Below are 25,744 nucleotides of genomic sequence, written 5' to 3'. Positions count from 1 at the left end.
CATTTTAAAAACGTGTGTGTTATCCAGGTCAAGCCTCAACAAGACTGTACTGACAAGTCCTTGCCACTAGGGGGGGATGGAATTACAGGATGGAGTTCCTGCTCTTTGCTTCCTCTTTGGAAAGATATCTGCATTGTGTTTGGGGGGATCTTAGAGGAGCCTCAAGCAGGGAAGGGAAAGAAAAGAAAATCAATAGCTCGAAAGGCTTATATTACTGTAAGTTTCAGGCTGATCTGAATATACTAAGACGTCATAGATAGGAAGGCTCAGCCTCCTGCATGTTACTCTGGGATCAGAGGTCATGAGAGTTCATAAAGAGTGAGTAGATCAATGATGTAGCCTACTGTAGCTTAGTAAATGTGAGTTCATCATTCAAAGAACAAAATCTGCTGTCTTTATTCTGCTGATCACATACTATTTATTTTCTAACGATAATAAGTGATTTACTGCATCACATGCATATGCATTTAAGACTCAAAACATTTAACTATACCTGGGTGCACTCTGTGGTCACATTTTGTGGCGTAACCATCATCAATCATAAGATTTAGCTATGAGTGAACATCATCAAGGGAGTGCTGACCTGCACGTCTCCAGTTTAGACCTGTTCGTGTTCACAAGTCAAGACTGTACACAGTGCTGTTTCATGATGGATTTTTCCTTTGAAGCTTTATCAGATCTGGAATCAGCGTGGGGGACGGAGACATACAGGGAAACACTGAGACTGGAGAAGAGTTGAGCTGATGAACAACGAACATGACAGCAGGGAGGATGAAGGTAGAAGACCAGCTCTTAAGGAAAGGAAAGGCTGGTGGGAATGATGAATCTACATCGTGAAAGCAATGAGGAGGAGAGTGTATCCCAGGGAATGGATGATAAAAATACACTTAGGCTTCTGTCAAGCAAAGTGTAAACATATCATCTATACAGATTCATCACCATGGGTCTCTGAGTTTGATTTACAGCCCTATTTTTCAAGCCTATTAAAAACATTTCTGTCAATATAATTCCCATATATTGTTGCCAAATATCCCTAGGACTGACATTAGAGGTGTATTTACTGCCTCTATGTGTGTGAGCTTAGGTGTGAATGTGAAATAGAATGACGTGTAATTAGTCACTATAATTTCTTGTTTCTTTTTGTGCATCTTTCAACCGTGATGGGAACTCCAAGAGTGTTCCCTGCTCAAAATACTCGATCAATCTTATATGCATGGGTCAAAACCTCTGTGTTACAGAGCACTCTAATATACATTTGAAGGACAATCCACATTTGAAAGACTGTCTGTCATTATAGAGTGTAGAGCAATGTAAGGTTTGAGTTACAGGGTGTCCTCGGGCCTCTGGGATGTGATGGTAGTAATTGAAAAATTTATGAGAAATCATATGAAACACAATGAGGGAGGGGGTAGACAATAAGCTTGTGCTCGAGTGAGAGCTGGGGGGAGGATTTTGACTAAAGAGAAGGGCGTGTGCGGGTGAGAGCACAACGTAACGTTATGGAAAAGACAGTGAGGGAGTAAAAAGAGAGTGGGTGGGTACGGGTATGTGTTAGAGAGAGAGAGACTTGTTGGTATAAAAGCTCCCTCTCTCACATGCAGTCCCATATCTCCTGTGTATTTTTGGGGGGGTAGCGAGTGCGTGTGCGTGTGTGTGTGTGTGTGTGTTGAAAAGAAAAGAAGACTGCTTGTGCCCTTGCAGTGCCGAGGACTGATAACTCCCCAGGATGCATCAGCTGCTACTGGTGGCCTTAGTGCTGGGGGCACTCTGTTGTCTAGGGAGCGTGGATTCTTCATCTTATGACAAGATAGTATACCACAGTCGCATACGGGCCAGGACGGAAGGGTAAGGAGATGGGACTTGGGGGGACGTCGTGGGGAATAGAGAGATGAGAGGCTTTGTGAGGGGAGAGAGAGGTGATACATGCAAAATTTAAACAACAGTGTAACAGTTATTGATGTTTTTTTGTTTGTTTTTGATTTAGCAGATAACTGATGATTAGTCACAAGCTGACAGAGATGTACCTATGCATGTCAGATTTTATATTTGTGCTATGTTTTAAGGTGGTGTTAAATCACATGGCTTCACATCACATTAGGTTGAGAAAAAAGGTCAGTCACATTGATAAAATTATTGATTCAAGCCATTATGGAAAATTCAATAGTGTCTCTCACATTCATTCACTCTTCTACTGTAAATAATGTGGCTCCATTTGGGGTTTGAAATTGAAATGTTTAAGTGTAAGGAATTTCATTGTTTTTTTAAATGACCTATAATGAAGAAAAGGCTGATTAGACTAAATAAGCAAGTGAAAGTATTCATTGTGTGTACTGTACATAATATTCCGAATATTTTCTCTACCTGTATGCATGCCTTCCCTCAACAACCCTCACCTCTCTCTTCTCATCGTTCTTCCTTCTTTACCTTTTCTGTCTTCCCCCTCAACCGTCTTCCACCTTCATACGCTCACACACATCCTGTCTCACCTGCATCTCACTTTCTTTGTCACTCCTTCATCACCCTCCCTCCTCTCCGTCCTCTTACAGACCCAATGTCTGCGCTCTGCAGCAGGTCCTGGGGACTAAAAAGAAGTACTTCAGCACATGTAAGAACTGGTACAAAGGCTCCATCTGTGGCAAGAAGGCGTAAGTTTTTACCAAAAGATTGCATGGATCAAATAACTGTGTGTTTTTGTTTTGTTGTTTGTTTGTTTTTATATTTACCACTCCCAACTTCCACACATCCTGCACATAGACAGCAGTATTTCAGAAATGTCAAGTCAAGTCAGATAAGAATAAGTACTTACAGTACCTGTGTCTGTGCATGCGTATGGATTTCATCTGTAGACAAACCTCCTCAGCTGCTACCTGGTCCCTTCTTTATTATGTTGCAAACAGCAGAGGTCAGCCCTGTATGACCCCCCTTTTTCTGGACCCTCAGGTTCTTTCTGTCTCGAGTTACCTGAACACGCAGCTGTCTCACTTTTGTCAAAAAAAACCCACAGGGTTCATGTTCATTTCATGATGAGGATGACTGAATATTTAATCACATTTAAATACATATTTTTAAGGATTTTGAGAGATTTGAGAGAGGACCACACACTACAGTGTATCATTCTTGTTTTTTTATAGCGCTTTAGCTCAAGACATAAAGTCTCTTTTCCCTTTAGAACTGGATTTCACACTCTCCCACACATCTTTATGTATAACTATCTCTCTTTGTCCTCATGCACCCCTCCGCTCCTCTCAAGCCCGGACATGCTATATAGCCTGCGGGCCAGTAGTTCACTCTTTTAATAGGCCTGTTGATGTTGTAAACTCTTCTCAACAGTGATTGATGCCTCACTTCCTCTGTGACACATTTCAGGTGCTCAGGAAAAAAGTTAATTCTATAAGCTTTTAGTGTTTGTGTGCAGTTGTGCGAACGATATTTCACAACTTTAGTTTCACCAGATTTGGGTTGTTGGCGTGGGCATTGGGTACTTCATTTATAGTGTATGATTATGCATGCAACAGTGTGTGTGTGTCATACTGAGTTTAAAAAAAGTTATTCGTTATTTTGAACCAAATGACCTCCCTTGAGAGCTGTAAAGAACAACAGCTAAGATCGTTTTAATACTGCGGTTTTAAGTGGAGAGTTTTCTGTCCCACAGCGGGAGTGATAGCTGTTTTAGAGTGAGTCAGTGTTAACTGTAAGAATTTGTTTCTTCTGGTTGAAAAATGCTAAATTCTAAAATATTAATAATACAAAATGTTTGGTAACCAGAAAAAGAGCAGAGTGGTTTGAATTGTTTTAGATTTTTTGGCTTCTGCTTAATATATCAGAGGGCGTGTTGTTGATGGATTGATAGTCAGTGTAATGTTTCTTGTGAAGTGATGTGCAGAATTAGAGTAAAAATATGAAATACAGCTGCTGATGTATTGATGGAGTGTAAGGTTCGGCTGGAGCTGCTCTGCCTTGTAGGTGACTAAAGCATGGTGGGAGCTTCAAAGAAAAACTGCACACTCTTTCTCACTCTCAATCATACAAATGCATGCACATACAAGAACACACATACACATACACACCCAGTTGTGCATTCAGCTGTAACACCTGCTCTGTTAGGATATGCTTGAAAATAAGGGAGATAGAGTGGATAAAACACTGATTGAGTCCAGAAGTGAGTCATTTTCTCCTAACACAGTACACTGACACTGAGATAAAATTAAATGGCACCACCCAGCAATTACAAAAAAAAAAAAAAGATAATATAACATGATGGTAAGATAATGAGGGTTTCTATTGTGTTGTTTGTCTCTTTAAAGTCCCATTACTCCATTACGTCCGTTCTGTAAGGTGCTTAGAACAAGTTTAAAGAAGTTTATTATAAGTTCAAAGGAAACTAACTAAGGTTTGGCATAAAATATGTTAGTTAGCCAAAAGATGTGGGTGAAACAACAAAGTAATAGAAAAATGTAATCATGTTAAAGGTAAAATATCCGCCTGCAGAACCAACCAACAAACAAACAAAATGTAATTGTAAAAAAACAGAAACATCAATTCATCTACATTTCAGTCTTTCTTACCAAGTGAAAAAAGTGAAATGGAGAAACACGTAGCATTTATGGGGCCATATAAACTATATCAATTATATGTTCATGAAATTTACTGCACTATGTATATTCAAAGTATTCAGATTTTCCATCAGCAAGCATATACAAATTTGAAATAGCAATATGAAGAAAATAGAACAGAAACAGACAGAAAGCTCACCAAAGTGGTTCTTCTCTCTCTCCCTCTGTCTGTGGTCACAATGAAGACATTGTTCAGCAGCAGTGGAGGAAATCCACCCAGCTGTGGTTATGTCTGAGTTGGATTTGGTGTTGGTGAGAGATTGGGAAAGGGTGTTAAGGTCTATTGTGTGGCTATTCATGTCCCAGTGTTTACTGCAGGTTGGTGTACGAACAAGCTGGTGTTCAAACAAGCTTTGAGTGTGTAGCAGTTTAATTAAAATCTGGACTGAATCTCTTGGAGGCTGCGGGTATAAAGAACAAATTATGTTGACGTGAATCCAACCTGCATTGTGATCTTCTTATGTACTTTGGAGTTAAATGATACCACTGGGGTTTTTTAATGCCTTCATTTCCACAAACAACTCTTGAAGTCAGCTGCTGGAGGTTCAGATGGAAGCAATTATCTTCAATGTGATAAGCTTACAAATACAAGATGCAGGAAGCAGAGGTGCTAGTGCCCGTGCTTAAAAAACAAGCTAATTGGTTGTCAAATCATAAAAATATCAGAGAAGTGGTAAAGCTATGCTATTTAAACTTACACTCCATTACCATGTTAAAAAAAAATTAGAAAACATTAGCACAGTAATCAGGAAGCCATTGGCACCAAAGGGAAAAAAACATTTTTAAGGACACAGGAGACTGTAGATTACATATCAGGAAGAAACCGTAATGTTTTTATCTGATGCCATACAACCCCACCGAGTGCTGCTGTGTGAGTACAGTATGTGTGTATGTGTGTGCACTCATGCCCTGTGTTTGCACATCTGCTCATCTGGAAGCCACATTGAGCTGGTTCATGCAGTGACACTGCCAGAGGCCTTGTTGCAGCGTGCTGGCTAGTTCTGTCTCTGGTCTCTACTGCATCCATTATCCTGTCAGAGCACGGCCAAGGAGCAGTGACTTCATACCTTCCTGACTGCCAGCTGCGCATGGATGTATATATATTTTACATTATAACAATTAGTGTCAAAGCATAGAATCATTGCTCCACATGCGGCACGACTATGTGCACAAAAATTACAAATCGTACACATCTCCATAAACACACAAATGCTGATTTACATGGATTAGAGAGGTTTGCCAGACATGTGAGTCATTTTAGGGAGTTGAAGGGAGAAAGTGAGGGATGTTGCTTTGTGTGTGTGTGTGTGTGTGTGTGTGTGTGTGTGTGTGTGTGTGTGTTTGCTTGCAGTGAGCTATGAGGGGAGTGAGTTGCTCTTGCATAATGTATCACTACTGTTGACAGAGAAGAAAACAGTTATTTGTTTTGGATGGGAAAACATGGGAAAACAGAAAGCAGGAAACCTTAAAACTTGGCCCCAGTTGCAGTGAACATGTAATAAGCTCTCAAAGCAAACCTCTTTAGCAAACACACTGAAAGCTCCAACTGGAAGCCATGAAGTGCTTTGGGTTAAACACCAATTAAACTTATTCCAGCGTTCAGAAACTCCATGGCTGTTCCTCTGGTGGATCATTGCTGAGCATCTAGTGTTGACTCACTGCTAGTTTGCTTCCATCTTAGAAGATTTGTGTTTCTGATTTGACTATTGTTTTTGGTTCAGCTCTACTTGAAAACTATAATTTATCCCTCCATTAAACCTCAATTTTACTGAATAAAGACTTGTGATCCACACTGCCACTCTTCTCACTCATCATGCTGTCATTCATAACATTGGAATAAAGTGCAACTTGATTTCTTGTACGCCATGCAACTGAATCAGAAGCATGGGTCAGCTGCACAGCTCCTTTGGTTTGCTTAGTGTTCACAGGTCCTCTCCGCTTCCTGCCAGGATATTTCTACTTCTTTGAGCTCTGTTTTCACAAATGTTCATAAGCTGGTACTTCCACCCCTCCCTCTAAATATATAAACATGGGCACAAGAAGTCGACTGTATATCAAGGCTTTGTTTTTCTTGGAGACTTCCTTGGGAATTAGATTAATGGCCAAGAAAACCAGACAGGGGGGCAGCAGACACCCCTGTCTGGTTTTTATTTTAACATATTAACAGTACCTAGATGAACATAAATTATTTACTGTAAAGCTCTGACTTCCTTAGGAATTTGATAACCGTGGGTTTCCATAAAGTTTTTGAGACGATGCTGTTCGATGTGATTAGTGTGACAGCCTATATAGATACTCCTTAGCATTTTTATTCAACAGTAAGTTTGTAGGGAGAGAACAAAATAGTTTAAAGCTTATGAGTTTGCTTACTGGTCTCTGTTTTTCATATGCTGCGTTTATTGCTGTAGCTTGAGATATCGGACATAACATTGCCTGGCTCACTTGAAACAAGTGTCAAGCGTTAGTCTTTCTTTCTCAGTTCAGTCCAGTGTTTCTCTGTGATTGGCCTGCTGGGAGTTGTGTGCTCCCTGCCAGTTTTCTTGTGGAAGTGTTTAATGAACCACTTTCATGTAAATGGTGTTTTTCTTGTCTTTTGTTATTCTCCTTGACTCGCTTACTTTATTGGGATGTTTTCTTACACTGTCACTTCTTCTGCTCTGACTTTCAAATGTGCCCTAGCCCAATTATTGATTTGTATTCAGTGAGTAAAATCCCCTCTTTGTGCAGGCTTGCACTCCGGCCTCGACTGTCTTCACTGTTCTCAGTCCAAGCGCTCGCCATTCTCTCCCATTACAGCTCCAGGGGTTGTTTTTCTTACTCTGAGATGTCAATTCTGCGTTGTTGATCTGGCAAGCTTCCTTTCTTTTCTCAACTTGCATTACATTCACTTTACCTTTATCTTTCTACGTTTTAATTAGGGGTCCAAGCCCGTGTGGGCTGGGAACCCGCGAATGCAAGGCATCCCAGTACCAGCAAAGTACCAGCAAAGCAGCTGGGAACCCTATTGTTTTCGCTCGGATTTTAATTTTTAATTTATTTTTTTTTCTTCCATATGTTTTCACCTAATTCCAATACTGCAGCCTAGACAGTAAGTGCTGCAGACACGAAACTCACAGGGTAGGTTCAGGCCCATGTGAAGACAGCATGCAAAAAAGTTCGCTCACTTCTACCTTTAGGGGGCGCTACAAGCAAGGTCCAAACTTTCAAATTGCTGTAACTCCCGAATACAAAGGCGGATATCAAAAACCTTACATCCACATGTTCGGGTGATCGAGCTCCTGGTATAGGCCCCACCCATTTCCGCAGAGACTTTTTTTTGCTACATCGCAAAAACTGATAAACCTATTTTAATGAACTCCTCCGAAGCCGCAAGTCCGATTGGACTTCCCATAGACAACAGGGTGTTTGGTGCAATTCGGCCTAAAGGTGGCGCTATAATTGAAGCTCAAATACCGTTGGACGATCCCATTTATATCAATGGGATTTTCAACGAAAGGACATTTGGCCTCATAACTACGGCCTACGACATCGCACATTCATAAACCTTATGTCTACATCTTTGGGGAATGCTGCCGATTCCGATGGTATAGGACACACCTCTGTGCGATGACATTTTCATTTTGCTAAATTGCAAAAACTGGAAAACCTATTTTAATTAACTCCTCTGAAGCTGCAAGGCCGATCGGCACCAAACTTGGCACGGACCATCTCTGGACCGAGCCGATAAAGTTTGTAGAGGGAATTTTCATCCAATAAAAAACGTCATAATTACAAGCTAACAAATGTTTGCACAAACAGTAAAAACAGGGTGTCATGTCCGATCTTACGTTTGCAATGTCTGATCTACACCAAACTTGGGGACCTTATCTGGCACGCCCTCCTGAGAGGCTGTCAATCAGCCTCTAGGTGGCGCTATTAACTGGAAATCAAATAACAATCCCACAGACATACATTTATTTCACATCTTCATAAACGCAAGCCCCTTTCATTTAGAACTCTGGTCATTTATTCTCCACAGGCCCCCTGAGCCACAGCAGGGCCCGTACACAATAAATCATGGTGGGCCCGGGCAGACTTGCGCCCTCTGCGGGGCCAGGGGGGTGGCTTCCGCCGGGAGGCTTTAGCCCCACTTTCTTTTTGTTTTTTCAAAAACAGCCACTCATTGTCATGTATAGCTCTACCTGAATATCTTTACTGTATTTTTTTCATGATCAGCTTATCTACTCTATCACTCACAGGTCTAACATGTGCTTTTCTTTTTTTTTATTGAAAGTGTGGTCCTTTATGAGTGCTGTCCTGGGTACATGAAGCTGGACGGCATGAGAGGATGCCCTGCAGGTAGGTACCTCTCACCACAGCCCCTAAATGGTCTTAAAATATTTATTAACCCATAAATTGGGGTTTATTCAAAGTCAGGCTGTTTCTGAGCATGAACAATTCCTGTGCTTTCTCCCCTAGTGGTTCCCATTGACAATGTGTATGGTACGCTGGGGCTCGTCAAGGCTACGACCACACAGCAATACTCTGACATGTCAAAGCTGAGAGAGGAAATTGAAGGCAAAGGCTCCTACACCATGTTTGCCCCAAACAATGATGCTTGGGATCAGCTGGACCCTGTAAGTAGACTGGAGGTTTAAAACTTTTCTTTGGGAACACATATAAATATAATAATTAGGGCTGGGCCTAATTAATGGAGAAAATTATTTTATCGCACTTTAACGCAATTTTTATTATTATTTTGAAAGACCGTTGCTCACTGGCTCTGAATACACATACTGTCAAATCATGGGTCACCATGCGTCACAGGAGGGGTGGGATGCTGATCAGCCTGCAAATCACCCATCCAAACAAGTAGTGAAGGGAGACTATGCTGGGTGCAGCATGTGGGAGAAGTAGCCAGATAAGCAAAAGTAAGACAAGCGATCAAATGCCATAGCAAAGTGTATAGCTACACACTGCATGATGATTAGTATTGGGGAAGATGTTGGTCTTAAACGGTCTTAAAATTACAACGTAGTCACTTGGCAACAAGTAAACGGCAGGCGCTCTATTGAGAGTAACGATGGCAACGGCTTCTGTGCGCTAAACAGCTGTAGCCTATTTAACTTAAGTCAAAATTATACATAACTTTACCTGATAGGCCCACATCTAGTTTTGAGGGATTGCTCGGCCATGCAAATTCCCTCCTGTTGATGTCCTATTTATTAGTCTAAACAGTAATAGATTCTGGAAACTCACAAACAGCGAGAATCAGTCTCATATATGTTAACCTGTTGCCTAGAAGGTGCCTGTTATGATGTTATGATTGTGACTCTGGACTCTTACTTGTTTTAACAAGCTATAAAAGGTAATGCCCTGGCAGTGGCAAATAGCTTTGGTTTTATATTTGATTTGATTACATTAATGTTTAAGTTGAGATTTACAAGAAATATTTTATTGCTACTGTGTAAAGGGAATGCTTCTGGTAAAAAGCACCTTATTTGTTTAAAGTGTTTGCTTACCACATGTTATTGCACTTTTGTGTATATAGCAGTACATTTAAATTAAAAGTGCGCAATACACTACTTTAGAATTCATTATTCAATTTTGCGCATAACTATGCAATTAATCGCGAAAATAATGCGATTAATCATGATTAAAAATTTTAATCGTTGCCCAGCACTAATAATAATTACTGATACACTTACTGCACTTTAACTAATGTTCTGATTCCCCTAGACCATACGGTCTGCACTGGTGAGCAACGTGAACATCGAGCTGTATAACGCTCTTCACTTCCACATGGTGAATCGGCGTCTTCTGACCAAAGACATGAAGAACGACATGACTGTCACTTCCATGTACAATGACCTGGGGCTCTACATCAACCACTACTCAACTGGGGTCAGTTAATGCACAGTGTAGAAATGAACAAGTATGAATCCATGATTGAATTACCTTTATGAAAGCCTTCTGGCCCCAGTGTTGTTCTTGGCTTAACATTTCCTCTTTGTGAAGGTTGTGACAGTGAACTGTGCCAGGATCGTCCATGGTAATCAGGTGGCCACAAACGGTGTGGTGCACGTCATTGATCGGGTCATTACCGCTGTGGGCAACACCATCAAGGACGTCCTGGATAACAGAGATGAGCTCTCCTCCTTCAGTGTATGTAATGCACAGCACTTTAAGCTGATCTCTGAAAACGGGTTACAAAGCCAACACTACATTTGACTAATGTGCTTAAAGTCAAACGTGTGTAAAAAAACAAAAAACACTAAATAGACTTAAAAAAGATTTAAAAACAGTATCAATAGGAAACTCAGTGCTTCTAGCAACATTTTTAATTCAGTTCAGTATCTCAGTATGACAAAATGTTGCATGTGAGATAAACTGTCTTCTTACCCAGGCTGCAGTGTTGGCTTCTGGTATGATGGACAAGCTGGACCAGTCAGGCCATTATACCTTGTTTGCTCCCACTAATGAAGCCTTTAACAAATTGAGCCCAGGCCACCTGGAGCGCATTATGGAGGACAAGGCTGTTATTGTAGGTACGTTGTACATGTCCAACACTAATGATGACATTTAGAGCACTCAAGTTTCTTTAGCCACGCTGGCTTAAAATGGTATGGCTCTATGGATGGCAATGTCAGCTGGTCAGACGATCATGACATTGGTCCAGAATGAAATATCTCAACAAGTGTTGAATGGATTGCCATGACATTTTGCATAGACTTCCATGGTCCCCAGAGTATGAATCCTACTGACTCTGGTCCTCCCTTGACTCTTCTAGTGCCACCAGCAGATCAAAATTTTCACTTTTCACCAGTGAAATATGTCAATATCAACAGTTTGGATTTGCGCAACATTTTGTACAGACATTCGAGATTCCCAGATGATCCTAATGAGTTTGGGTATTCCTATCTTCTAGCACCATCCTCAGACATTTCAATTTGTCCAATACTTTGGTTTGTGACTAAATACGTTGCCATTGTGAACTTGTTAGCGCGCTCACATTAGCATTTAGCTCAAAGCACCACTGTCCCTAAAGACAGCATCACAGAGTCTCTAGCATGTAGTCTGTTATTCTAGTTGATTTTGACACCCACTCTGAAATTAACTTGAATCATGCTGACAAGTTAATATCAAATTAAAATTTAACTACTGATACCATCTTCCAAACCCAGTCTGCAAATTCCTACCAAAAGCAGGCCTAAGGTTGGATGCCCATCAAATTCTCCGGGGTTAAGGAATAGATACACACACGTCCACAAACCACAGAATGAAAGTGGTAAACACATGTCTCCACAGGGGCAGCTTATCTGCTTATTTGCTGAGTCAAAAGCCTTATTAGCATGATGCCAGTTTGCGGCGTCCTCAGTGAGTAGGTCCCACTGGGGACACCTCAAACAGACTTTGCTGACCAACCACGTTAGAACAGGATCCAAAGTAAAGATCATATGGAGCCTTGTCCCTTGTGCCTTGTTTCTACAAGGGAAGGTTTGACCACAGTATGACCACATTTGGCCCAGAGTGCAACAATGATTTTTGTGGTTTTGAAAGGGTTTTTCACATTGTCATTGCATTGCTTTTGCAGGCCAGTTTTGCTAGCTCAGTTTGACAGTTGGACTCAGTCGGAGGTGTAAGCCTATATCTAAATGTTGATAGAAGTGCCTAAATATTTCTGAAAGAGCTGAAAGAATATGTGTCTGTGTTCATGTAAAGCTTGAATTATGTCATCAGATTACAAAAATAATTACAGGCAACCCACAAAGTCTATAAAAGTGTGAAATCTGATCAGCAAATTTTTATATTTCTGTCCCTCCATCTCCATCCCACTTCCACCCATGTACTCAGCCCTGGTGAACTACCACCTGTTGAACAGTGTGCAGTGTGCAGAAGCAATCATGGCAGGGTCTGTGTATGAGACCGCAGAGGGCAGCACTATAGAAATTGGTTGTGATGGCGACAGTCTGACAGTGAATGGCATCAATATGGTGCTGAAGAAGGACATTGTCACCACTAATGGGGTCATCCACCTCATCGACCAGGTGCTCATCCCTGACTCAGGTAAAACAAATCTTGAATCTTAGTCAAAGTTCTCCCTCAGCAAATGTTATTATTCGTTCAAATATTTTTTTTGTTCAGACATGTCATGTTTATGTGATTCATATCAGCCAAGGAAGGGAAGGAGCTGATGGGAGACTCCCAGAGCACTTTCAGCGACATGGTGTCCGAATTAGGCTTAGCTGCTTCCCTGGGTCCAAAGACGGAGTACACACTACTTGCTCCTCTCAACACTGCCTTCACTAGTGAGTCAATCTTCAGACAAGTGCTTATGGGCAGCAGTTCGGCACAATTATTTAGAGAAATTACCTTGAGCATGGATGTAAACAAAAAGGCATATTTTGTTTTTTTCCAGATCAAAACTGGCATATGTAATAAAAAAATAATAATAATAATTTCATACTTTCCACTACTAGGACTTTTTAAGGCTGAAAGAAATGTTTTATCAGGACTGGCATTTAATTACCCAAGTCTTTTCTATCTGTAACTTGTTTCTTTGTTTGTCAGATGAGGTGAAGTCAACAGACCAGAATCTGCTGAGACTCATTTTGGAAAACCACATCGTGAAGTTCAAAGTTAAACTGAGTGAGCTTTACAATGGACAGCTGCTGGAAACACTGGCTGGCAAACTGCTCAGAGTCTTCATTTACCGCACTGTGAGACCTGTGTGTGTGTGTGTGTGTGTGTGTGTGTGTGTGTGTGTGTGTGTGTGTGTGTACATATTGTTGTGTATTGAGTCAAACAGAGTCAGGGAGGAACAGGAAATAAAAGATAAATGGGAAGTGATGAAAAGACAATTAAGTGTGTCTGCTTCCATAATGGAAATCTGAAAGCTATTACCAGGCCCCTAACCAAGTGTTAACATGATCTTGCTGTCATTCAACTGTTAACAAATGCAATAAAACAGGTAATTAGTCCAGCTCTTGGCAGATAAAGTGTGTTCCTGCTCTGGTGGTTCAGATTTTAGAAACAGCTGCGTTTAATTTACTCACAGAAACTTTTGTATTATTTTTTTGATTGATTACAATCAAACAGAACAGTGTGACCCCCTCCAGTCAGCTGAATAGTATCCAGATTTCTACAGGGATTTTTAGGCCTATAACCCTGCTCTCTGAATGTTCTCCCTTTGTTAGGCTGTGTGCATAGAAAATGCATGTATGGTGCGCGGCAGTAAAGAGGGAAGCAAGTCTGCCGTCCATGTTATGAAATCCCTCATCAGACCTGCAGAGAAATCAATCTACCAGCTCCTGGTTGCTGACGGACGGTTCAAGTAAGAACTAAATTGTATTTTACTATTTTTTTAATCCGTTTATGGTTCGTTCTTTCATTATTTCGTTTCAAAATCAAATTGGAAAAACCAAAAAACCAAATCATTTTTTGGTTTTTCTGAAAAACCAAAACGGAAAAATGGAAAAACGGTAAACAAAAAAACAGACCCATCCATAAACCCATAACGGAAAACATTATTTGTCGCTAAAGGTTGCGTCTCTATGAGACACTTCCGGAAACGTCTATATGAGACGCTTTGGGATGTCCCGTAGAGACCCGAAGTGCTAGTTAGCTAGTCCCTACCCTTACCATAACCATCAGAAATGTTAGTACCTTAACCTAAGTCACTGACTTTATGCATGTCAACCGGCAAACCCTTCTGCTGCGTAGCAAACAGGGGCATTTCATGTGGACGCTGAAGGGTACCTTTAGCGTAAAATCCTTACGCTTTTTCACGCTGTCTGAAAGCGTCAGTTATGACGCATTGAGATGAGAATGCGTTGGTTAAGGCCTATCGGTGTCTGTCTGTAATGCACTGGGGATCCCTATAGTGTCATGGGTCAACGCAGTGGTGAAAACCCTGTAGCGTCAGTTTGTGATGGTAAAGGCAGGTAGATGCTATTTAACAGAAAAGACTGAGAATGTGGTTGGGGTGAATGGAGGGCCAGAACAAGGAGAACGGTGTTCATGTCCAGTGTGAAACAAAAAGTCAATATTATATATTTAAGCTATTTATTCTATTTTATAGCCTATAGTCTAAGGCTATTTCTTTTCAAGTCGCATCCCATATCAACAATGGTGAATCTGATTATAGAAGTGAGCACTACAGGCCTATTATAGCCACATACGAAAAAAGAAATATGAGAATATGGGCTACTTGTTTTGCAAGATTGCGTCAAGCTGGAGGAGCCACTCAAGCACTCAAAATCTTTCAATTTCTAGCCTCGTCAGCATCAAGGAAGCATTTTGTTTTGGGCTGATCTGAAGCAGCTGGTTACCTGAGTGATCTAAGAAAATACCCAAATATATTTATCAAGGGTTTTGTCTTGAGGCTACGGCCAGGGTGCCACCTAGGCACTTTGGCAAGGATTATCTGTGTCTGTGTCCGCTCCAGAGTAGGCCTGTATTCAAGGCTTAAGGGGGAGCCAGGGGGAGCTTTACTTCTCTTAATAAGACATGACCTCCCTTGAAAACATGATTTGTAATATTTTGTGGGGTCTCTAAAATATTGACAATATGCTATTTTTGCAATTCATTTCTATTTTTCTGTAGCCTATCATCATGGATCATGCATAAATCAGTAGTGGGCTTCATCCAGCCAGAGGGATCGCTGACCGTCTGCAGCAGGTCGCTCCCGCGGCGTCCTCTCCTTCGCCATGTAGGCTCCAGCGCCCGCTCCCTCTCCAGCGGTAGACCTACTATGAGTTGTGTTGCCAGTGGAACCGGTGCACTGGACGGTCAGTGGTCGTTCCCTATGGCTGGATGAAGTCCGATGCTCCTAATCCAGGAGTCGGCAAATATGTCTGGCATCAGGCCAAATTTTTTTCAAGCCATCACATGGCGGGGCAGAATATAATCAAATTCTTTAAAATCCTTGAACATAGGCTACGTGTGCACATTTGGTTCAGTCAGTAGTGTGCGAGATTCCCGCTGGCAGGATTGTATGATTGATCCCAACATCCTGCGGACCTTTTTTCTCCCTTGTTAAACAAATTCATTATAAGAACACTTTTGCACATGCTCACAAGAAAGCATGTGCTGCAGCGTGTACCCACACCGCCGTTTGATTCGCACTCTTATTTTGGTTTGCCTGAGGAAATTCAGGTTAATCCGATCACTTGTTTACTGACGCTTTTTCAGAGGTGTGTCAAACAAGCCAGATACTCTTTTGAATGGCCTTCAGAACTTTTCAACTCTACATAAAGCACTGCAAAAACCATTTTCGCACTTTTATTTTGAAAGCACAATCACTTAAGAGGAAGTGATTAAGTGAGTAACTGTAGCTGTCATGTCTGCGATCTATTTCAGAACCAGCCACTATCAATAGTTTTATTTTTTATATTTCTGCTATCAAAGCAATCTTTATGCGGGCCAGATATTATTGATTTCTGGCCAGTTCTGGCCAGGTTCGCCTATTGCCGACCACTGTCCTAATCCATGTGTTCCTGCAGCTGGAGGCTCTCCGCAGCGCTGTGCAACTTTCTAAATTTTTCCATCTCAGAAAATAAAGGACAGGTCAAAACAGTGTAGCCTAGAGTGGCTGAACGAAAATTTTAATCCATGTATGATTTGTTAATATACAGCTCGCCAAATTAACTAATAACAGTTCATGTTTGCTGTGTACCATTGGATGTAGGCTACTGCCAACTATCACTGAATTAATGTGATACTGAAGAAATCTTGAAAACCAGAGAATTCTCAGGAAAGCGTTCCTGTTCCTGTTGCTAGTGAGTTACAAACTGAACTTTGAGCCAATAGGTGCAGCCTTCCGTACTGCAGCTATATAATATTGTCCTGTTTTTCAAACTACTACCACTTATGTTGATGTTCAAGCTCATCTTAGTTACAATTAGGCTAATCAGGCACCGCAACACACAAAGCTACAAAAATTGGACACATTAAATATCAAAATCAATATTTTTCCATTTTGGTTTTAAAACAGATTAACAAAAACTGATGTCTGTTTTTTTGTTTTCCAGTTACCTGTTTTTCCGTTTTGGTTTTAAAATGGAAAAACCAAAAAACAACTTTTTCTGATTTGGTTTTGAAACGAAATAATCAAAGAAAAAAACATACATGGATTTTTTTTTTGTTGTATTTGGTTTTACATTAATTATTTTCATCATTGTGTTTATTTGTTGTTTTTATTATATTTGCTTTCCTGACTTGGAAACACAATTTGTATGTTTAAAGAGAGACTACATAATGTGTTAAAGAAAAAATAACAACATTGTCCTCTAGTAACTGAAAAGTTTAACTCATAAGAAATAAAACACTCCGTTGTTCAATTCAAAATACTCTGCTGCACTTTGTAGCCACAGCCTTAAATTCTATGACCAGTAGCTTATGCTAGTCAATGTTCGCGAACATTAGCTTTTGCTTTGTAACCAACATTTTGATGCCCCTTTACTTGTGCAACTGTTACACCATATTTTAGCATGTCGAAGATAACAAAAACATTCAGTGGTTTTATCACAAAAGTAAAACAAAAGTATATATACACACACATACACACACATTTACGGTGGCATGTGGACTCCTTTTTGTAAGGAGAAACAGGGTCATTACAGTAGGTAAGAGAAAGTACAACAATAATAAAAACATGATAAGGTTGATAAGGTCGGTTTGTGCTCACACGTTTGATAGAACACAGACTTAAAATGATGAGCCTGCTAGTTATCTAAGATACTGGGAAAAGTGAGAAATTGAGTTGTCAGGAGAATGTTACCTTCATCACAAAAAAATTAGCAAACATTAGTGGCAATGCCTGACAAAACACATTTCACAGTTTCTGGCTCTATGACTGATATTGGCACCAGTAAAGGCGGATGATGAATAACTCAGGAAGCAGATGTTTGAATCAATAGGACCACACAAGCGCATAAGTCTCACACAAATCCCAGCTTGAACTCCATCTTATAATATTGCCAAAACCATAATCCTTCTGTCTTACATGACGTGCTTTTGGTCCAAATGCAACATAAAATCTGGTCTACTAACAGCACACTAATCATTCTGCCATTATCCACAGCTGTACTTTTCTTTGTGTCCTTGTTTGTGCAGTCTGAAACACAGTAGTTCCTCACAGAACTGGCAAAAAAAAGAAAAGAGAAAAAATTTGACACATTAAATTATATCTGTCTGTCTATAAAAAACACTGTGTCAGGGTTGGGGAATCCCTTATGTGATGTCACTGACCACTACGTTAAAAAAACTGGGGTAGGGCTCAAAATGCTTTTTCATTTTTATTTCTGTTCTTTTTTGTTTGTGTAAAACATCTTCAACATTATCATTTCCATGAACCCAAAAGTTTAAAAATGTAGGCTTTCTCACACACTATGAAAAAATACAAATGTTGATTGTCTGAATTATTGACATTCTTCTTTTCTTTCTTTTATTTTATTTGAATAACTGTAGGATTTTCCTGTCGCTGATGGAGACCGCAGGTCTGACTGGGCTGCTGAAGCAAGAAGGCTCTTACACTGTCTTCGCACCAACTGATGATGCGTTTGATGGTCTCAGTAGAGAAGACTTGGCTTTGCTCAAAAGTGAGTACGCCACTGAAATGAACACATATCAACATCCTTTCATTTATCTCAATTATAAGACTAGGGATAGCTGTCGAACTAGTTTGTACTGATTTGTAATTATATAAAAGAATAAAAAGAAAATATACTGTATGTAGAATGCACACTCCCCTTTACAGTAGGTAACTCAAGTTTGCCTTATGTTCATGTCATTCATAGGTGATCTGAATGCTTTGAGGATCATTCTGCTGTACCACTTCAGTAATGGTATCTTCATCAATGGAGGATTAGAGGGAGGAGTTACCAATCTGCTCAAAACCCTCCAGGGCAACAACCTGCAAGTTTTGTCTGTATGTGGAATCAGCCATCATTTGATTGTGTATTTGTGTTCTCAGAATCAAAGAAAAAGGACTGATTTCAGTCATCAATCAATCAAACAGGGATGAAATGTCATCGATCAATCAAACAATTTGGAAATGCATTAACAGATGTATCCGCACATGAAATTCCACCCATCGAGAATGTTGTCATTTGAGTAAGATGTTCATCTATGATTACACCCCGCAGACTAGTTGGCTGGCAGCTAGATTTCAATTACTGCCCACTTAAGATTTTTTTTAAAACGCATGAAGCAGAGGAGACCATATTCAAGGGCTGACTCTTCCTTTAAGAGCATATCTGGCATCAAGATTTACATTTTTTCAGGTCTCTGTTGTGAGACTTAAACCCAGTCTTTCCCCACATTCACATTTAAATAATAGCATCTAAGAGCCAGTGCTAATCTATTACTTCAAAGCTGGATGTCTCTGGAGCAAGGCCAGATGTAATAAAAACCTAGCTTCCCGTCATTTCCATCAACACCCAGTCTTGGTATTCACACACCACTCCCTGCTTCCCATTCTGATGCCTTCCACCTGCCATTTCATTCTGTCTGCCTTGCTCTTGCTTGCTTGTCAGTCTACATGTCGGCTTTATCTTCATTTAACCCATTACCTTAGTTTTGCTCCCCCTCTATCGTGCTATCAGATCTCAGATCATTCCTTAATGGGCACAGGAAAGCATTCTTGAGATAATTCACCAACAGGACAGTGGGCTATTGAGGCTTCAATTAGAAAAAATGGGACAGTGATTCATGGAAGCCTGGGGTTTGGTTTTAAAATAAAGGGGGAGAAAGGAAACCTATCTCTATTCTACTCAGCATGTCCACCTTCAGTCACCTCCATGGAGATAATTAAATTGGAGGAAATGAATTCCTGATTCATTTCCTCAAAACCACTCATGTCAAACTATTTTGAAAAAGTGTAAATTTAGATGTGTTAGACAATAAATGTCTTGGTATTGTATTTTTTTAAGGCAGTAGTTGATGTAGCTTATAAAATAAGAATGTGTTTATTAATACATTGAAAAATCTGTTTTTCCCAGGTAAACAACTCTATTCATGTCAACTCTGTGGATGTGCCAAAAAGTGACCTGATGGCGAAAAATGGTGTGATCCATGTGGTGAAGAATGTCCTCTATCCTGCCGGTGAGAACAGCATGCATTATGATATATTCATGCAATGTGCACACTGTGCTGGGAGGCATTATGTTATGTTCTGATGATGCATATTATTTACAGACCTTCCTGTGGGCCGCCAGGACCTCCTGGTCCTCCTGAAGAAATTGATTAAGTACATCCAGATAAAGGTAGAGAAAGAGAACATATTCATATGTCTGAATATGTACAGATAATTTTTATATTATTTTTTGTGTGTCTTTATTCTTATTCCCTTTCATTCTGGTATGCTTTTTGTTCTTTAGTTTGTTTCTGGATTTTCTTATGCTGAGATCCCACTCACCTTCCTCAGTAAGTTTGCTTAGGTCCACTGTCACCGTATGATGTGTTATTATTGCATCTGTGACAATTTAAAACTTCTTGTGTTACTTCACAGAGAGTACCATCACAACTACACATTATTTTGAAACAGGTAAGACTGCTATCCCTAACCACATTATTAAAACACATGTTTTGAATCTGTCGTGGTTGTACGATATAGTTATCATTGGTGGTGAATACGAAAGACATGACTGCCTTTGATACTAATTCATGTTCTTTGTTCAATAATGAGCATTTCTTCTTAAAGTCCAACCTGCAGCCACAGGCATATTAAATGCAGATCATCGCTCCATTCAGGTCTCTGCTGTGGCCCCGTCTTTGTTCCTCTGATTATCCACTTTCGCTATTGCTTAAGTCCACTTGGACCTCTTGGCATATTTAATCAGCTCCTTTAGGGATGAGGTAATTAGGCTGTCAAAGCCAAACAGGGTCAGAGACCCTAAAGGACTCTTGGATGTTGTTCATTCAGTTGGGCTGATGCCAGTGCACTTCCACACAGATGGGAGCATGCCTTGATGTATTGGGTAACATAGGAGAGATGAAGTCCTATTCTTCGAAGGTAATGAGGCACATTACATGGACTATACACCTGAAAGTCTGGACATCCAGAGGATTTCATTTTAAGGATTGCCATTTTATGCTATAACATTATGGAAATACATTATACTTGATCAATGTTTTACAATGTATATTTTACTTTTGGTCTCAATGACTATTTTTTGGCATTGTGTTAATAGTTTTCACATATAATATCTGTATAAACAAAACGTGGTAAAAAAAAACATGCCAAATACACACAAATGTGCACGCACACAATTATAAATTCCATCATTATATTATTTTTACTGTTTGGAAAATATGTGGAATAAGCTATTAGGTCATGTATATCCTTGTAGCAGTATACGCTCATAAAGCAAAACAGTCAGTTTAAAGTATAAATTACCAAAATCTCTTAATGACTTTGTTTGAAAGAGAAAACAAGAGTCTGGCTCTGATTACCCGACGAGGCCACGTATCAAGGGAACTCAGGCCAAAGATTAGAGACCCTCTGATTAAAACACGTGTGTCAGCTTCCAACACTTTAAAGCTCATATAAATACTGTCACATTAAAAAAATCATCGCCCAAAAGCCGTAAATATAAAATAATTGAAAGAATGTCCCTGGCTGAAGTTTCTGTTGAAGCTGATTCAGAAGAGGAATTGTAAGGTTTTGCAGAGCCAACATATCTGCCCCCAGACAGGAATTGAATGAAGAAAAATTTGTTATGATTGTGTAACATGTCACATTTTCTCCTTTTGTATCATTTTAAAATCAGTAGACAAGATTTTTTAAATACCAAAACTCATGAAAATGTATGAAAATGTAAACATGTCTGTAATGTGATGCTTGAAACTCAACAAGTAGAAGCGAAAATGAAATCTGTCCACAGGGAGCAGCTCACGGCACCATGAAGCGTAACAGCAGCAATTATTAGACTTTCTTTTCAGTGGTGAAATCTAATATCCTACGCAGCCTCTATTTGTTCTGCATGCTTTGATAACTTCACATACTGTAGCTTGAACCTCCCTCCTCAATCATAACAGAGAAAATGTGGGAGTGTTTTAAAGCTAACCTTTCTCTCTATCATTCTTAATGGACGCTCATGTTACCTCTGCTTCTTTACAGTCCCCGATGTAAAAAAGGTGACCAGGGTTATTGAGGCGGAGCCAGTCATCACCAAGGTAACAAGAGTAATCGAGACAGAACCAGTAGTCACTAAGGTGGTCATCGAGGGGGAGCCGGTGATTACCAAAGTTACCAGGGTCATCGGGGGAGATCCTTTGGCCACAAAAGTTACCAGGGTCATTGAGGGAAAGCCTTCTGTCACAAAGGTAACCAGGGACTTCGAGGGAGATCCTTTGGCCACAAAAGTAACCAGGGTCATTGAAGGACAGCCTACCATCACCAAGGTTACAAGAGTCATCGCAGGTAAGATTTAAATCATTCATATTTTATGTGCAAATGATAAGTTAGATAATCAAATCTGAACTTCACAAAGAGCTCAACATAGATTCTGATGACACAACACATTTTGTTTAATGCAGGTGGAGCTCTTGATACAGATGGAAAAACAGGTCAGTTTCTCCCTTGAAGAGCGTGATGAACTTTCATGGATCTTCTAATATCTCTTTTTAACAAATGCATCCAAGGTCCTGTTGCCCACAGTTAACTCAGCATCGTCATTTAATGAATTTCATTTCACATTTCATTTGACATTTTATTTGGTGTTCATCAATTAAATCATCAGACAGAAAACCTTCATGGTTTACCTTTTTAGCTTTAAAGGCACATTTTTGTGTAATTTATGGAGGTTTTTAAGATTGGTAAATGTAATTGAAAATCAAAACCATTTCAATCAAATTTAAGAATGTTATACTGTAAAACCTGTGCTACGCTTGTTTAACAATCATATAAGCACTAGCTTAAAGTCACTAGCATAGTGACTTGTTTGTTTTGGCTACCACTGATGGTTTCAAGCTAATTCTTTGTCTTTAAGGCTAGCATTTTTGGCTTCCTCTTGTTGCATGAGCCTGTCTTTTCAGTTTCTCAACTTCTTGATCAGACTTCAATTTTGGCTCATAAAACACCTGACATGGTCACATCCACTAAAAGCAGTGGCTAAACATTTGAATGAATGTGAAAAGAGTATTTCACATCCACCTGTTTGCCAGTGGCATCATGAGATATGTTATTACCCCACAAAAACAAAAAACAAATTCATCAATGGCTGCAAATAAAGATAAGCAAAGCAGAACCTGTATTGAGGACTAGAGCCATCTATCCATGTATCCAAGTAAATCTGAGGGGTACCACCACTAATCACACAAAATATAACCTCTGATATCATCCTGAAGAAAAACAGTTCAATATAATTACACTTAATGCTCACGTTTCTTATTCTAAACAGTCCTACCTGCCTATATTGTCACAAAAGTCAGGCTCATGAAAAAGACCAGTGACAGAAAGCCAGTTTCAATGTATGTTTAATTGCTGGGGCCAGTTATGTTGCTTCCTGGCTGCTGTACTTTCGGGGGAGAACCACAAATCATCTGCAATAACATGCTGCAATAATATAGAGCCAGATGTGTTTTACATAGAGAACACAGGATTCTACAGTATATTATGACAATCTTTGGCCAATCACCATTCATAACATCACAAGCTCATTCTGGTTTATGTTGTTGGTATAGGCTCAGTAATGATGTTCAGGAGGTTGATTTTTATAGTTCATCTTCTGGGTAGGCACACATAACTACATAAAGCTAAAGCCAAGTTTTTGTACATGTTCTTCTACTGGCCGTGGTGCACCATGATTTGGATGCCTGTCCATCTCACCACATATCCATCTGTTTGACATCTCTCTGTCAGTGTTCTTGTCTCTCAAGAAACATACAATACTACCCATTCTCTGTCTAACACAGCTGTGTGTGTGAGCAGTGTGCAAATTATAATGGGCCATTTTGGGGTGCTAAAATCAGACCATTGAGCCATTGGCTTGTGTGGGTGAAGGTGAGTTTTCACCTACAGCAGCTTCATTGGTGTCTTGCAGCTTAGTTTGTGGACTGCGTGCAAGTGTGTGTGTGTGTGTGTGTGTGTGTGTGTGTGTGTGTGTGTGTGTGTGTGTGTGTGTGTGTGAGAGAGAGAGAGAGAGAGAGAGAGAGAGAGAGAGAGAGTGTGTGTGTGTGTGTGTGTGTGTGTGTATGTGTGTGTGTGTGTTCATAAATACTGCGCATCTGTACTTGACTTTGTGTTGGCGGTGGCGGAGGAGGTGTTTTATCAGGGTGTATGTACCTGTCAGTCTGTCCGTCTGTCAGTCAGTACAGTTGCTAAGTCGTTAAGTGACTTTCAACACCCTTCTCCGCTGCCCGTCTGAAGGTGGAGCCAGATTCCCCACGGTGAACGAGCCTTATATCATTGAGGGTAGGGTCTCCTTACACAAACTCTTTACACCAAACAGGTTTCTTTTAAATGTCTGTGTCCTTTCCTCCCTGAAATAATCATGTTTACAAATATGTATTAATTCAAACAAGTGGTTACTTCAAGGTGGAAAAAAGAATGTGATGCATTTTTAAAACTGATGTAACTCACTACATGATGTTGTATGTGAGGGACATATTACTCTGTATTTTGGATCTGATGGTTTTGTTTTGGACGCTCAGGCCCAGACTTCTCTAAGATTACCACCATCCACAGCAACCTAAATCAGATCGATGAGGAATCAGAGAGAATCACCAAAATCATTCAAGGTGAACACTCTGCACAAATTTTGTGTAGTAGTTGCATGTGTGTAAGTCCAAATTCAGTGATTGACTGTGTCGTCTCTTCATGTTGCAGAGGGAGGTAGATTCGCTGCGGCCAAGAGAGCTCCAGGTAAGATTACATTTAGTTGATGAAGCATTCATCAACAATGTTGGATCAGACTAAAAAGAGTTTGACAGAAACCACATAATCACAGCTGGAAAATATGCATAGCAACTATCTAACAGCAATTTGTTGGATTTCCCTTTCGCTCATGTGATTTCTTTCTTTCCATTATCTATCTTTGCATCGTTCCACCTATTCTTCACTTGTTTCATGTCTTTCCTCCTTGACATGTTTGCTTTTATCTTTGTACTTAGTCACACCTTTGATTCCCTCCATTAACTCTGTCTCCTCTTTTATAGCTGGAATGAAGAGGAGAGCAAGGCCAGCCAGGCGTCACTCCAAGCCAAGAGAGTGAATCTTACAGAAACTAAACACCTTCTCGCTCACTGCAGAGACTGAATCCATCTCCAGTGCTCCTGGTCGAGCGCTGGAGGATCGAAAAACTGTGGACCAATAGGGAGAGATCAAATCAATCTAGCTATTTTTTTGTCCAAACCATTAATAGGAATCCCTAAGATTGTTTACTATTTCATCTAGACCATACTGTATTTGATAGGTATTATGTATAAACTTATGCAATGAAATTAGCATACCCTTCATGTAAGTAATGTAAGTGTGCAAGGGAAATATAAACTTTTGCTGTGAGGTGATGGTGTGTCAGGTGAGATATATTCTTCCACTGAGAGAAATTTTTTAAAGGTTTGCTTTTATGCTTTTTATGGTGCTTGCATTCTTTGCAATGGATGCATTTTAATGACTAGGACGAGTCAAACAGTGTCAAACAGTGTTTTGCTAGCATTATATGCTGTACTGTACCACTGTAAATTATCACATGGTAATTAAAGACTACCGTGAATTTTTATATTGTTTTCAGTTATTCTTTACAGCTTCCAAGACAGTTTTTACTCTGTTTTTACTATACCAAAATGTTTCATGCTGTTGAATGTGAGCTTGACTAGTGTACGCCCTTGTATAATCAGGCTTCACAATCACATATTTCTTTTTACAGAAATTAAATGTGTTCATTACAGTAATGCCACCTTTCTATATTGCTACCTGACTCAATAATATTTGAAACTGACATGGTGGCCAAATAAAAATAAAACAGGATTTCTGTATTTATATAAAAATGTCTTAATCTTTTCTTTCTATTGTTCATATATGAAAATGCTAACAGTAAAGATTTTCACCTTGACAATGGAAGCAAATAAAATCCTTGAAAATACATCATGAAAATATTACATATTGAACAACATACATCAATGTCTAACAGTTAGAGATGAGATGAGTC

At 39.9% G+C, this 25,744-nt stretch overlaps 1 protein-coding gene across 2 annotated transcripts; it reads left to right on the top strand.

The window, feature by feature from the left end:
- The first annotated feature begins 1,615 nt into the window (after positions 1–1,615).
- On the top strand, positions 1,616–25,315 carry LOC123963695 (periostin-like). 2 transcript variants are annotated; one of them, XM_046040711.1, is made up of 23 exons: positions 1,616–1,845; positions 2,547–2,645; positions 8,887–8,951; positions 9,072–9,229; positions 10,332–10,496; positions 10,611–10,757; positions 10,999–11,140; positions 12,447–12,659; positions 12,767–12,901; positions 13,164–13,312; positions 13,790–13,926; positions 18,063–18,193; positions 18,392–18,522; positions 19,595–19,697; positions 19,791–19,858; positions 19,973–20,018; positions 20,104–20,139; positions 21,715–22,017; positions 22,134–22,163; positions 23,965–24,009; positions 24,249–24,335; positions 24,424–24,459; positions 24,753–25,315. In XM_046040711.1, the coding sequence occupies exons 1-23, from the start codon at positions 1,727–1,729 to the stop codon at positions 24,806–24,808; spliced, it is 2,601 nt and encodes an 866-aa protein (XP_045896667.1). In that variant the 5' UTR covers positions 1,616–1,726; the 3' UTR covers positions 24,809–25,315. The 2 variants fall into 2 exon arrangements, with proteins under 2 accessions (XP_045896667.1, XP_045896668.1); XM_046040712.1 differs by lacking the exon at positions 23,965–24,009.
- Positions 25,316–25,744: the final 429 nt, after the last annotated feature.

The sequence above is a fragment of the Micropterus dolomieu genome, linkage group LG23 (assembly GCF_021292245.1).
Source record: "Micropterus dolomieu isolate WLL.071019.BEF.003 ecotype Adirondacks linkage group LG23, ASM2129224v1, whole genome shotgun sequence".
In the NCBI taxonomy this organism is placed as follows: Eukaryota; Metazoa; Chordata; class Actinopteri; order Centrarchiformes; family Centrarchidae; genus Micropterus; species Micropterus dolomieu.
Note: the sequence above shows the minus strand (reverse complement) of the source record. Positions and strands in the feature narration are given on the sequence as shown.